The sequence below is a fragment of the Lissotriton helveticus genome, chromosome 10, assembly GCF_964261635.1.
Source record: "Lissotriton helveticus chromosome 10, aLisHel1.1, whole genome shotgun sequence".
NCBI classification, from domain to species: Eukaryota; Metazoa; Chordata; class Amphibia; order Caudata; family Salamandridae; genus Lissotriton; species Lissotriton helveticus.
The window spans coordinates 355557890-355570754 of record NC_136071.1 but is presented as its reverse complement, the minus strand read 5'-3'; the positions used below and the strand labels follow the sequence as shown (position 1 = coordinate 355570754).

The following is a 12865-nucleotide window of genomic DNA, read 5'->3' as shown; positions in this document are numbered from 1 at the left end:
AATTGTTTGTAATATATACACCCAGATTCTGAGTGATACTGGGTTACCCCTTTGCTTTGTGCAATGTGGCATAGGTCAGTCACCCCTCTAGCTTGCCTTACAGCCCTAAGCCAGGGTGCACTATACCCCAGGGAAAGGCACAGTGGCATGATCCCTGGGCCCCTACAGTACCTGTGCCATTCATGGGTATTGTAAGTGCATTGAAGCCATTTTAGACCTTGGACTGGGAGTTTGGCACCCTAAACTCCACAGCTCCATGATGGCTTTACTAAAGGCTGAGAAGTTTTGTATCACACTTTCCAGTCTTTTATACCCACACTGATGCCAGTGTTGGATATAATATAAAATGCACTCAAAGGGCATCTTAGAGATGCGCCCTGAAGAACGACCTAACTCTAGTGTCCTGGCTGAGTGGCTGCTCACGTGCTGCCACGCCAGACATGATTCTAGACCCCTGGGTTGAGTGCTTCCCGCTCTCAGGGCCCTGAATCAAAGCACATCCTAGGCAGAGGTGCCACGCCTTCTCCCCCAGGATGGGCAGGGTCCCCAAAGAGGAAGTATCAAAGGCTTGCCGCCTTTGTTATCTGACACTGCCTTTTGCTGCTCCCAACAACTGGCCCCCACCGGTTCTAACCCCCACTTTGGGAGGGACAATTGGCTGGAAAACCAAGATAGGAGGAGAGGTGTGCCCACCTTTGCCATCTCCACCCCTCAGGCGAAGGAGGCGAGGCGAAGCAAAATTCTCAGTCCACGCCATCTTGAAGATGGGGGGACTCAGCAAACCAGAGAGAGGCGTATGCCCCCCTCCCACTGGCGGGTGGCATAATAGGGGGTGTTTCCATCCCAAGGACAGGACGTATTGGCCCTGACCTGTACCTACCTGAAACGCCTCTAAATTTATTATTTAAGGGCGACCCAGAACCTTGCCTCCTCAGACAAGCAAGAAGAAGAAGGAGGACGGAAGAGCCGTGCTGAAGGAAGAAGCGGAGGACACCAACTCTTCTTGTTGACTAGATGACTAGATTGTCATTAGTTCTGCTTAACAAATGTACATATTACTTATGGTTATATTTTTCTATGTTTAACATGAATATAGGTCTCTGCATAAATAAGATATGTTTACGTATAAACAAATTAGCTTAAAGTATAGCAACACTTGAAAGTCTGAGTTTATTTAAAACAACTGATTTCTAGAAATATTACCTTACTTATACATACATACCTTCCATGTACTTATGCATCTTTAATTTGATTACTTTACTCCTGATTTAGCATCTCCAATGCACTACCCTGTATGACACCTGTAGGAAAGTGGGTTTCTGTTGCAGAACCCACCCACCCCCCCCCCCTTTTTTTTTTTTTTTGCTGGACTCTGATGCAACTTTGACTGAATATGCACTGGGTCCTGCTAATCAGGTTCCCAGGGCCTGTGATCTTTCCCAAAATTGTACTTTTGTTTCCACAATTGGCACACCTCTGGTCCAATTATGCAGTCCTTGTTAAATGTGCCACTGTACCAGGGCCCTTGTGACCAGAGAGGGTCTCTAAGGGCTGCAGCATGCATTGTGCTACCCTCAGAGACCCCTCACTTAACACATATACCCTGCCATTGCAGACTGTGTGTTTTGGTGTAGACAAAACTTAAGAGTCAACATTGCACACATCCCTAAGTGCCATGCATACAAAACGCTGCCTGTGGCATAGGTAAGTTGCCCCTCTAGCAGGCGTCATAACCCTAAGGCAGGGTGCACTATACTACAGGTAAGAGCATAGCTGTGTGGGAAATATGCCCCTACAGTGTCTATGCCCATGCTTAGACATTGTAAGTGCTGTGAAGCCATATTAGGTACATGGGCTGGGAGGTTTTCATTAAGAACTCCACAGCTCCATGATGGCTTTACTGAATGCTGGTATCATATTTCCCAGCACAATAAACCCACACTGATGTCAGTGTTGGATTTGTTGCAAAATGCACTCAGAGGGCATTTTAGAGATGCCCCATGAAAAATAACCAACTTTCTAGTGTACAACTGACTGGTCAGCACCAGCCTGCCACAGACAGACATGTTTCTGACCCCCTGATGTGGGAGTCCTTGTGCTCTAGTGGGTCGGGGACAAAGCCTGCATGGGGTGTAGGTGCTTCTCACCTACCCCCAAGCAGGAATAGTATTCAGGTCTGTGAGTCAGTGAGAAAGTGCCCTCTTTCTACATGGTTGCCCCCACTTTTTGCTGAACTGCTGATGTGCCCTGGGCTCCTGCCAATCAGGTACCCAGGGCCTATGGTCTTTCCCTAAAACTGCATTGAAGACCAAACTCAATTGGCACTTTCTGGCCACAGGGCAGGCCCTGGTAAATGGTACCACGAGTACCCAGGACACTATTACCAGGGAAGGCCTCTAAGGGCTGCAGCACTTATTGTGCCACCCTTAGAGGCCCTGTACCTTTACTCTCACACATCCCTGAGTGCCATGCCTACAACCCACTGCCCTGGCATAGATCAGCCACCCCTCTAGCTGGGTGCACTATACCAGTGTTGAGGGTACAGGTGGATGTGCCCTGTACCCCTACAGTCTCTTAGCCAATTATTAGACATTGTAAGTACAGTAATGCCATTGAGAGTATATGGTGCTGGGAGTTTGTCATTAAGAACATCACAGTACCATAATGGCTTTACTGAAAACTGATGAATTTGATATCAAACTTTTCAGCACATTAAACCCACACTAATGCCAGTGTGGAATTTAATGAAAAATGCACAGAGGGCATCTTAGAGATGCCCCCTGAAAAAGGACCTAACACTAGTGTCCAGGCTGAGTGGCTGCGCCCCAGCTGACACCACCAGACATGTTTCTGGACCCCTGGGTTGAGAACCTGCTGCTCTCGGGGGGGGGGGGGTGGTCTGAAACAATGCACATCCTTTGACGAGGTGCCGAGCCTCCTCCCCAGGAAAGGCAGGGTCCAAGAAGGGGAAGCTTCAAAGGCTTGCTGCCTTTGTGCGCTTCCCCAGGCCTTTTGCTGCTTCCAGCAACTGGTCACCACCGGTTCTGATCCCCACTTTGGGCGGGAGAACTGGCGGGACAACCAAGTGAGGAAGGTAGGTGTGTCCACCTCTGCCAACCCCACCCCTCAGGTGGGGAGGCGAGGTGAAGCACAACTCTGTCACCGCCATCTTGCAGATGGGGTGGACCCAGCAAACCAGAGTGAAGCATTTGCCCCCCTCCCACTGTGGGGTGGCATAATAGGGGGTGTACCCACCCCACGGACGAAATCCATTGGTCCCAACATTTTACTTACCTGTGACACCCCTAAATCTAGTATTTAGTGGCACCCTTGAACCTTGCCTCCTCAGACAAGCAACGACCAAGAAGAAAAGAAGAAGGACTGAACAGCCCTGCTGAAGCTTAGAAAAGGAGGACGCCCACTGACTTGGCCCCAGCCCTACCGACCTGTCCCCACATCGAACCGGCAGAAGTGAAACTCTGGTGTGTCCTGCAGCCAGCAACCTCAAGAACCCGAGGACCTGCCCTGCCTTACAAGGAAAAGACTTTATCTCCCTTGAACACCGAATTTGTTCACCAACAGACTCCAGCTCCAGCGAAATCCAAGAGTCAGCACCACTCTGCACCCGTCGCCCACGACCCGAGTCCGAGTGGCCCAATACCACGAGGAGGTCTCCCTGGTAATCCTGACCCGAGATCCAGCGATCCCTGGCCTGCCTCAAGCCAATGCCTGCAGCCTCAATCCGGAGGCTCCCCCCAACCACAACTAAGAGCTTGTAAGAAGATCCGACTCTAAAAGACACCTATGCACCCGACGCCCCACAGCCTTGGGTGGCCCAGCCAACGGTGTCTAGCCAAACCCCAGCTGTCAGACTCACCTGAGGTCTCTGCGGGGATGAGAGGCAGGAAACTGATGAATAGTTCCCAACTTCCCTCTACCACTAGACTACCCAACAAGGCCAAAGCAGTACCAGTGAATAGGGGGAAGAGGGAAGACGAGAGGAAGAAAGCAGTGGAAGATCCAACACACGTCCTGCACCAAGGAAGCACCACTGGAGACTTGCTGAAGATCCTGTGAAGAGAAGGCCGAATTACTATGCTGCTAGATTGGGTACATAAGGTCATAAAAATATTACACTATATAAACATTCTACCTGGGAATCTCCCCTCTTCCACTTGTGTCCGTATATGTAAAAAGGTGAGAATCCGGTGCAATATTCCCTAAACAATAAATAAAACAAGAGTTTATAACTACGGTGCGGTGTGGTGTTGTGTTGTGAACTGCTTACCCCCCCTATCAGACGAAGAATGTGATACAAGGTGAAAAATTAGGAAATAATATTCACAAGTTGTTAACAGCACAACCTTCCATAAAATAATTAAAGTAAAAAAAGGGACCACCTATTTTGCAGAGCTTACAGGACATATAGAATCATGCAAATGGGAGAAGGATAAGTAAGAGCAATATTCCTTGTAAACTCTGATTTATGAATATTCGGCTCGTATGCTCCTTACATCAGGAGCTAATAAAACAAACAAAACCCAACAGTGCCAACTTCGTATCACATAAGAAAAAATGCAGATGCCCAGTATGCGCCAAGAAAATATGCCACTGATCACAAGTGTTAAGGATTCACACTTAAAGTGCTGATTTGAGTTGGTGCGAGCGCGTTACCGCCATAGATTTTAGGAGAGACTGAGCGGAGCGAGAAAAGGTCCGAGGAAGACCCCCATGCAGAGAGCACGAGCAGGAGTATTGCGGAATAAGCGAGAGTCTCCGGCTGGATCCAGAAGGCGCGGCGGACTTCAGAGATGCGGAGACTGGCGGCTCCAACGCAGGAAATTGAAACCTGGAAGTGACGAGGGAGACCCGGACGGACCAAAGCTGAGGAACAACTAGAACGCGAAGCGCCCGTGTTGCAGACGCGCTTCCTTTTTATGTGGGCGGGGATTCCATTCCTGCTGCCTCGTACGCGGATCACGTGCAACCTTGACACCAGCATCCCAACTTACCTCTCCAAGTGGTGGTCGCACCCAGAAGACCTTTGTCCCCGAGCCTGCAGTGTGTTTGCAAACCGGAGAATCCCCATTGAAAGTAACTGGGCTCCCAATGACAAAACAGCACCCTGCACCCGGTCGCGCTAGTGCAGCTATAGGTGTACCTTTGATGCTAACTTGAACCCCCATTTGCCCTGAGCTAAAGTCCAGGACCTTGCTCCTTCAACCTTGTTGCCTGCTCATAAGCAGCCACCAACCAGAGGCCCCCTATCCCCCATTTGATAACACTGGGCCTCCGCACCCGGCTACTCTAGTGCCGCTGAGGGTGTAACTAGAGTGCGTCCTTGACCCTGGGGGAACCCTTGTTCTAACTCCAGAAACTCAACTCTCACAGCAAGGTACTTACCTGTTACCTGATAACACTATTTCCTCCCACAGGATAACTTTGACTATTTTTCTATGAAAAGGTTCTAAGTGTGGAGTTGGAAAATCTAGAAAAGTCTCTAAAACTGTAACCAAATCATCAAAATGCTTTTACTTACCTGTTTACAGGAAATGTCCCAGTGCAGTATCCAGGTATGCTACACTGTGTAAGAAAAGTAATCTGTAAATTAATCTACTTGACATCCTATTGAAAAGTCAATACAAAGTATATTTACAATATTTCAAAGCATTGCATTACCAGTAATTCTACTGTAATCAAACTAAAGTATATATACAACTGCAAATCAAACTGTATTATTACTGCTAAGTATAAATCACCTACCTGTGCCAGGCTTGCTTGGTTCTAGAAAAATAAAATAACGAAAAGAATATTTTTATACAACAAAATTGGTCTGAGTTCCGTCTTTGAGTGACAATCATTTGCTGATTGAGTGTGTACAACAAATGCTTAACACTACCATCTGATAAAGCATTATTGCTCGCCCACACTACCACAAATAGTGAGTAAGGTGCTATCCATTTTTACTTCCTACCTTTGGGGTTCCACTGGACTCTGTGCACATTATACCTCACTTTGGTATAGTATATACAGAGCCAGCCTCCTACAGAGCCTCAAAGGGTTCCTGCCCTTTGTTATGCTAGCCAGGGCCTATCCAGCCAGTGGAGCTGCCCGGTCCCTTGACCAAGCTCCACTTTTGGCGTCAAGGTTGGCGGGTTAGGAGAGGTGTGACTCCTTCCAGCCAGGACCACCCCTAAGGTGTCCTGAGCTGAAGTGACCTCCTGCCTAGAAAACCCTGCATATTGGATGTAAGGATTTTAGCCAATCAGGTTAGGGGATGCCTCCTCCCCAAAGAGAGGGGACATACAAAGTGGTATAGTCCCCCAAAGGTTAGTAGCCCATTGGCTACTACCTGCTAGTACCTGTAATGCTCCTAAATTCAATATTTTGGGGGCACCCCTGAACCTTGATCCTCAGATCTGCGATGACCTAAGAAGAAAGAAGACATCCCTGAAGCCGACCCTGCAAAGAAGCCTGAAGACGACGACTGCCTCGGCCCCAGCCCTACCGGCCTGTCTCCTGCTTCGAAGAGCCTCCAGTAAAAAGGTGACCTGTCTTGCAGCCAGTGACCTCTGAAAACCCTGGGAAGACTTCTGCCTTCGAAAAAGACTCCAATCTTCCATGGACAGTGGACCTGTCTAGAAGAAATCCGCTCTAAGGTCCGAGTCTGCGTGGCTCACCTGTCTAGTGAAGCCTCCCCAGTGATCCTGACCTTGAATTCAGTGTTGGCTGACCTCTCCTGACCTCCATGACAGCACCTCCAGTGTGAATTTGAAGGGTCTCCCCAACCTCGACTGGCCCGTAAAGAAGAAATCCGGCATCTAAAGTCACCCCTGCACCATCAGCCCCTGGGCTTTGGGGAGCTTGACCAGTGGTGCCCCTGTGACCCCTAACACACCAACTTGCCTGTGCTGTCGCTGGTTTTCTGTCTGCGCCTTCCGTTTCGACGCCTGCGGCCTGTTTTCAAAAAGAAGAATCTCCATAGGATTACATTGGACCCCCAGGCTGTTTACACCCTGCACTTGGCCACCCCTGTGCTGTAGCTTTGGTGCTGGCTTGTGGGCCCCCTGTGCTTGCCTACCATCCGGGCTGGTACCCTGAAGTCGCTGGCACTTGCCTCCAACCAGCACCTCTTATGGGTACCACAGTCTCCACTGAGCGAGCATTGGGCCCAGTGACCTCTGCACCCGGCCGGCCCAGTGCCACTGGTGGTGCAGTACCTAACTTGATCTAACCCATGCCCAGTGTTGGGTTCAACCCCGAGGACTGAATGTCTAAGTTGAGTACTTACCTGTACATCTACATTAACTGTTTTTCTCCCTTAGGATTGCATTGCATTTCTTAGTATTGCACTGTGTGTGTATCTTTTAAATTGCTACGTTACTGCTACTGTTGATTTGACACCACAAAGTATTTTCTGTCTCACTGTAAAGTATTTTCATGCTTTTGCAAACACATTTTACTGTATCTGAAAAGATTTGCTGTTTTAAAACTGGTACTTACATGCAACTGAGTTTCTCTTGGCTCAAAAATAAAAGTAACAAAGTCATATTTTTTATACAAAGCAATTGGTCTTGGATTCATTCTTTGAGTGTGTGTGTGAGTGTGTGTGTAACCATTTCTTGCATGAGTGTGTAAAACAAATTCTTAACACAGCCCCCTGATATGACTGACTGCTCGCTCAACCACACTACCACAAAAGAGAGTAACTTATTATCTACTTTAACCTCTGTAAAGCCTCTGGAGAGCCACTGGACTCTGTGCACAGTATACCTTACTTTGGTATAGTCTCTGACTCATCCCAAACCTCCTTCTTTTACTCGCTCCAATACACTACCCAATTTCTCACCCTATAGCTCTCAATGTATCCTCTACCTCCCCTCTCTGACTTCTATGATCCCCAAAATAACCCTTTTTAGACTCTTCCCTACTCTACCCTTACCATGACCCCAAAATAATCCTTTCTAGACTCTTCCCTCCTCTATCTCTCCCTTGCATCATCTCAAACCTCTGTTCCTCTTCAGATCTCCCAAACAGGCCTTTCTAAGCTCTTCCCTCTTCTCTCTGCCCCCATCCCACTCATCCCAAACCTGGTCTTGCTGCTATGGTCTCCAAATAGACACTTTCTAGACCCTTCCCTCCTCTATTCCTCCACTATCCTTTTCAGTCCAACTAACAGACTCACATGCCCACAGCTCAAATTAATTCCATATTTCCCTATACTAATTCATCACTAATCCTGTTTGGGTTCCGAAGTAGCATGCTACACCTTGAAAAGCACTTTGGTGCCTTGTCAGGAGGAGTAAGGTCTATATGAATGCAGTTACAGTTACATGTAGTATAGTGCACCCTGCCTTAGGGTTTTAAAGCCTGCAGTAGGGTGGCTTACCTATACTGCATGCAGTGTCTGCAGGCAGGGCACAGGGATTTGTGCCATCTCGTGTTTTCATTTTGATCTGAAACAAGACTCACAGCCTGCAATAGCAGTCTCCATGAGTTAGTTGAGGGGTCACTTAGGATGGCACAATATATGCTGCAGCCCTTAGGGACCCTCTTTAGTACCCATGCCCTGGTAACTCATTGTACTATTTACTAGGGACGCACATGGGTGCTAAAGGTATGGCCAATTTTGGCAGTTATTGTACAGTTTTAGAAATAGAGCTCTGGCACTGGGGACCTGGAAAGCAGGAACCCAGTGCAATTTCTGTCAAATTTGCATCAAATACCAGCTCAAAAGGGGCACTTTTCTACAAGGAGTTAAGCCATTTGATGATTTAACCAATTTGCACTTCAAGGGGTGTTTAGACATCCTTTGATATTGAGACAGATTGCATTAAAACTGCTAAAATATCCGAAAATAAAGGATTAAAATCAAGACATCCCAATAATTCATTCAGACAGTAGAACAGCAAACTTTCACTAAAGATTTCTGGGTAATGTTATCCCACTGGAGCCTGTGACCCTCATCCTTAGTGGTTTCCGTTCTAGGGTAGGTCGTCATTACTGACCCCTTGACCCTCTTAACAGTAATAATTAGTGGGTAACGATCACAAAAATGTCTGATGACAATCTTAAAACTAGCAAGAACATTAGGTATGTTTTCAGAAATTAAAATATAATCAATAATGTTGTTATGGCCCCTGCCATTATACATAGATAGGACTCTATTTGAATTCTTATTGAGAATAGTTGGTTTTAAAAGATTGACTTCAGGTACAAGATTATTCACCCTGCAGTTTGTGGTTTAACAGTGGTGTGTTGAGGTTTAAAAAATATTGAGAGTCAAGTGGACTAATGCAGATTGAAATCCCCCAAGTGGGCAATGGAATAGTAATAACTAGGAGAGTTCCTGAAACTAAGCAAAACGTTTCTTCTACACTTTGATAAAAGAAGAATTCTTCTTATAAAAATGATCGTATATAAGTTAAAAAATACGTAATTTTTGGTGTTTCTTATAACTAAAAGGTTGCGTAGTTACCCTTTCCAGCAGACATACTCTGTGCTCTTGTAAGTGGCTTAAAATAACTGGACAATGGTAATAAATACAGGTGAAAGTATCCGAGTGCAGACATTGTTGTGATTGGAGGGTGTCCACGACATGCCCAAGAATGATCTCTTTGCCACTGAAAGATCTGAAATCACTATGGATACGGACAAGAGGAATGTGAGGTTCTTTGTAGTTCTGAATTCATCAGGCAGATCAGAAATTATCCTGAAACGGTCTGCCTCAACTGGGTCAAATGTGGTTTTCATAAGAGAAGTTCTATCTTCTTTTAAAGTAATCAGGCATAGTCCCAGTCCGATCTGACCTTGCATCCTCTGTATGTAGACTTCTCTGTGTGTGTCTGGATTTGTATAGGTATCTCAATGAACAGGAAGTATAAAAGCTTTTATAATTTAACCAATTTCACTGCGTTTCTTCCTGGCAGACCCTGGTCCAGGAAAGTCGCCGCTGCATGGCCTGGTGAACTGCCTGAATGACATTTCTGCAGGCAGATTAAGTCCCAACAACGTGACTGCCTCTGGCAGGCGTGGCAGGGAATGGAGGAGGCCAGAAGTGGGGGTGCGTCGGTTGAATGAGGCAGGTGAGTGACAGAGAACTAACTAGTTGTCAGTTTTCAAAAATTGGGGGTTGTTTATTTTAGTAAATGTATAAAGGTCAATAATGACCTCATACATGTGCTGTGCATTATTACATACATCATAAACAATATGTGATCAATTATAGATCTAAGATGCAAAAGAAATACATTGAAACCAGGTTTTGAGATTCTTTCAGAAAAGCAGTTAAGAAATAAAGGTATGGTGCTCAACAGGGAGCTGGTTCCATGCTTGTGTGACCAGATAGGAAAAGGACTGACCTCCCTTCTTGATATACCTGACTTTGTGCACCACTACAAATGAAGAATTAAAAGAACAAAGAACTCTTGAATGACAATAGTGCTGCAGGACCGGCCCAAGGTCCAGAGGGTGAGAGGAGGATTCTTTTCATTACTAGCAGTCAGTGCAGCCATCTCAGATTAGGGGTGGGGGTGGGGGGGCATAGGCATTTGAGAGGAACATTTAAGGATCATACGCGCTGTTTCATTCTGGACAACCTGCAGCGTACCAGTCAATTACTCAGGGAAACCAAGATGCAGAATGTTGGCATAGTCCAATCTTGACATGATGAACGCGTGAACTACATTCTTGTGGGAGTTCATCGGAAGAAGAAAATTGCATTTTTTGGAGTTCGGAGCATCCCAAATCATGTGCCAACCACTGAAGACACCCGCGGTTGAAAGGAGGACTTGGTGTCAAACTTGACCACCAAGTTCTTAACAAATGTCATCGGCTGAGGAGGGGGATGTTTGATATATTTAGACACTTCTTACAATGCTGTTTCCATGCTATGCTTAAGGTGGGAACCAGATTGACTTGGATGAAGTAGCCTATGAATTTCCAAGTAGTCGAAGAGCTGCTTATTTACAGCTTTTGAAATGTTTTGGATGCTGCCTTGAGAAGCAATATAGGTCTAAAATTGGAAAGCACACTAGGGTCTATGGAAGGTTTACTTAACATGGGGTACTCATTTTGCCTGTTTCCTGACTGGCTGTACCAATGCGGTTGATAATGAAGTTTAAAGACCCTGTTCAAAACTGGGTTGACTGTCTCCACAGCCAGCACCAGCATTGAAGGTGGACAGGGGTCAAATTCTGAAACCAAGGCCCTATAGTTCAACTTATACATATGAAGCTATATGTTCAAGGCATGTGTGCTGTATACACATGCTTTGCATACTCCTGCTATCAAGTGTTGGGTCCAGATGTTTGCAAGTTGTTTTTCTTTGAAGGAGTCTCTTGAGTCACGAAGTAAGGTGACTTCTCCATTCGGTGATAGTGCGCTTGGGCATCGACTCCATGGTTAGATTGTTTTTTCCTACCATCGAGTTTGGACGTGTATTACTGCGCTCTGGTTCGAAACCATTCTTTAGGTTCCCCTCGGTGTGCAATCCACTCTACCCTCGATGGTATTGTTTTGCACCTGTTTCCTACTTCTCCACATATTGCTTTTGTCAACGAATCCTTCATTTTCAATCGAAAACGTCGTAGGCGGCCTTCGAGCCTGACTGCGTCGGTTCGGTCTTCTGTCGATGGAACTGACTCCGTATAAATGCTGCCCTTGGTGCCATGCTAAGTACCCTTGCACTGACTCACATAAGGTGTGTAACTTGTGCTTGGTCCGGCGCACAAAGATGATGACTGTGACGCTTGTAAATCGTTTCGGTCCAAAAAGACTCTTTGGGATTGACAGGCTTGACTTCATGAAATGCAACGTCAGAATATTTAACACTCTCCGGATATCCTTGGTGAAGAATCCGAGCATGAAGACGTCAAAGCATCAGCAACAGAAGAAGAAGAGGCCATCTCGGTTCTAAAGCCAGATTAGGAACTCGAGATAGACATGGAGTCTGAAGACTTGCCTCTGGGACAGGATGCTGTCAGTACCGATGACCCCTTGCCCCTTAAGCCCATATCCAAAATTCATACGGCTTCGGCACCACCTCTGCCTCCTGGCCAAGGTCGGCACCGAGACGATGTTTCCGATGCCCCGCCTTCCGGCTCGGCAGCAAAACAGTTAGGCAAGCCTGCCGGCTCGGGACCGAGTCTACGGAAATCTTCTTCGGATTCGAAGCCTTCCAGTTGGAATCCCAAATCCGGTTCTGAGTCGAAATTCTCCACGTCGAAATGAAAGCATATTTCGGAGCCAAACTCTTTTGCTCCTAAAAGCAAGTCCATCCCTGCATCGAAACCTTCGGTGCCGAAATCAAAAGACAGCAATTCTGAACCTTCTGACTCTAATTTGGACATTATTTATCCCAAACAAAAGAATTTATATCCATCCTGACACGTAACATATTCATGCTAAATCTCCAGTTAAACGCAAGCTTCCTTCTGAGTACCCACACTATTAGATTCCTTTAAAGAAGAAGAAAAATGTGGCTACCAGCCATGTTTATCCTTCTCCACCATCCCCTCCGTTTTCACCCTCTTCTCCACATTTAGATCCTTTACACATTTGAGCTCCGGGGTCTCCACTTTCATCGCCTGAAGAGGGAGATAATGATGAGGAAGATATTCCCATGGAAGGATTGCACCATTGACCCTCCATTACACAATGACCCATACCTTTACCCTGCAAATCCCTCCCCACCTGATGATAATGTGGCTTACCAGGAACTCATTGCAGTGGAGTTACATAAAGAGTTGTTAGAAGAGGACTTTTTATTTAAGACACTTGGGGCCACACACAGGTCAAGTCACACACTCCCTATGCTGAAGGGCTTGATGAGGCATGCAAATGATACTTTCAAAGAGCCAGTGAG

General features: G+C 46.5%; 1 protein-coding gene across 8 annotated transcripts in view; it reads left to right on the top strand.

The window, feature by feature from the left end:
• Nucleotides 1–12865, top strand: part of LOC144783823 (uncharacterized) — a 982913-nt gene that overhangs the window by 556782 nt on the left and 413266 nt on the right. For all 8 annotated transcript variants that reach the window (XR_013601608.1, XR_013601607.1, XM_078662569.1 and 5 more), the window contains one exon: nt 9930–10085. Coding sequence is in view for 6 of the 8 variants with exons in the window: in XM_078662569.1 (XP_078518695.1) it covers nt 9930–10085 (156 nt within the window). In the remaining 2 variants the exon portion in view is untranslated. The remainder of the gene's footprint in view (nt 1–9929; nt 10086–12865) is intronic.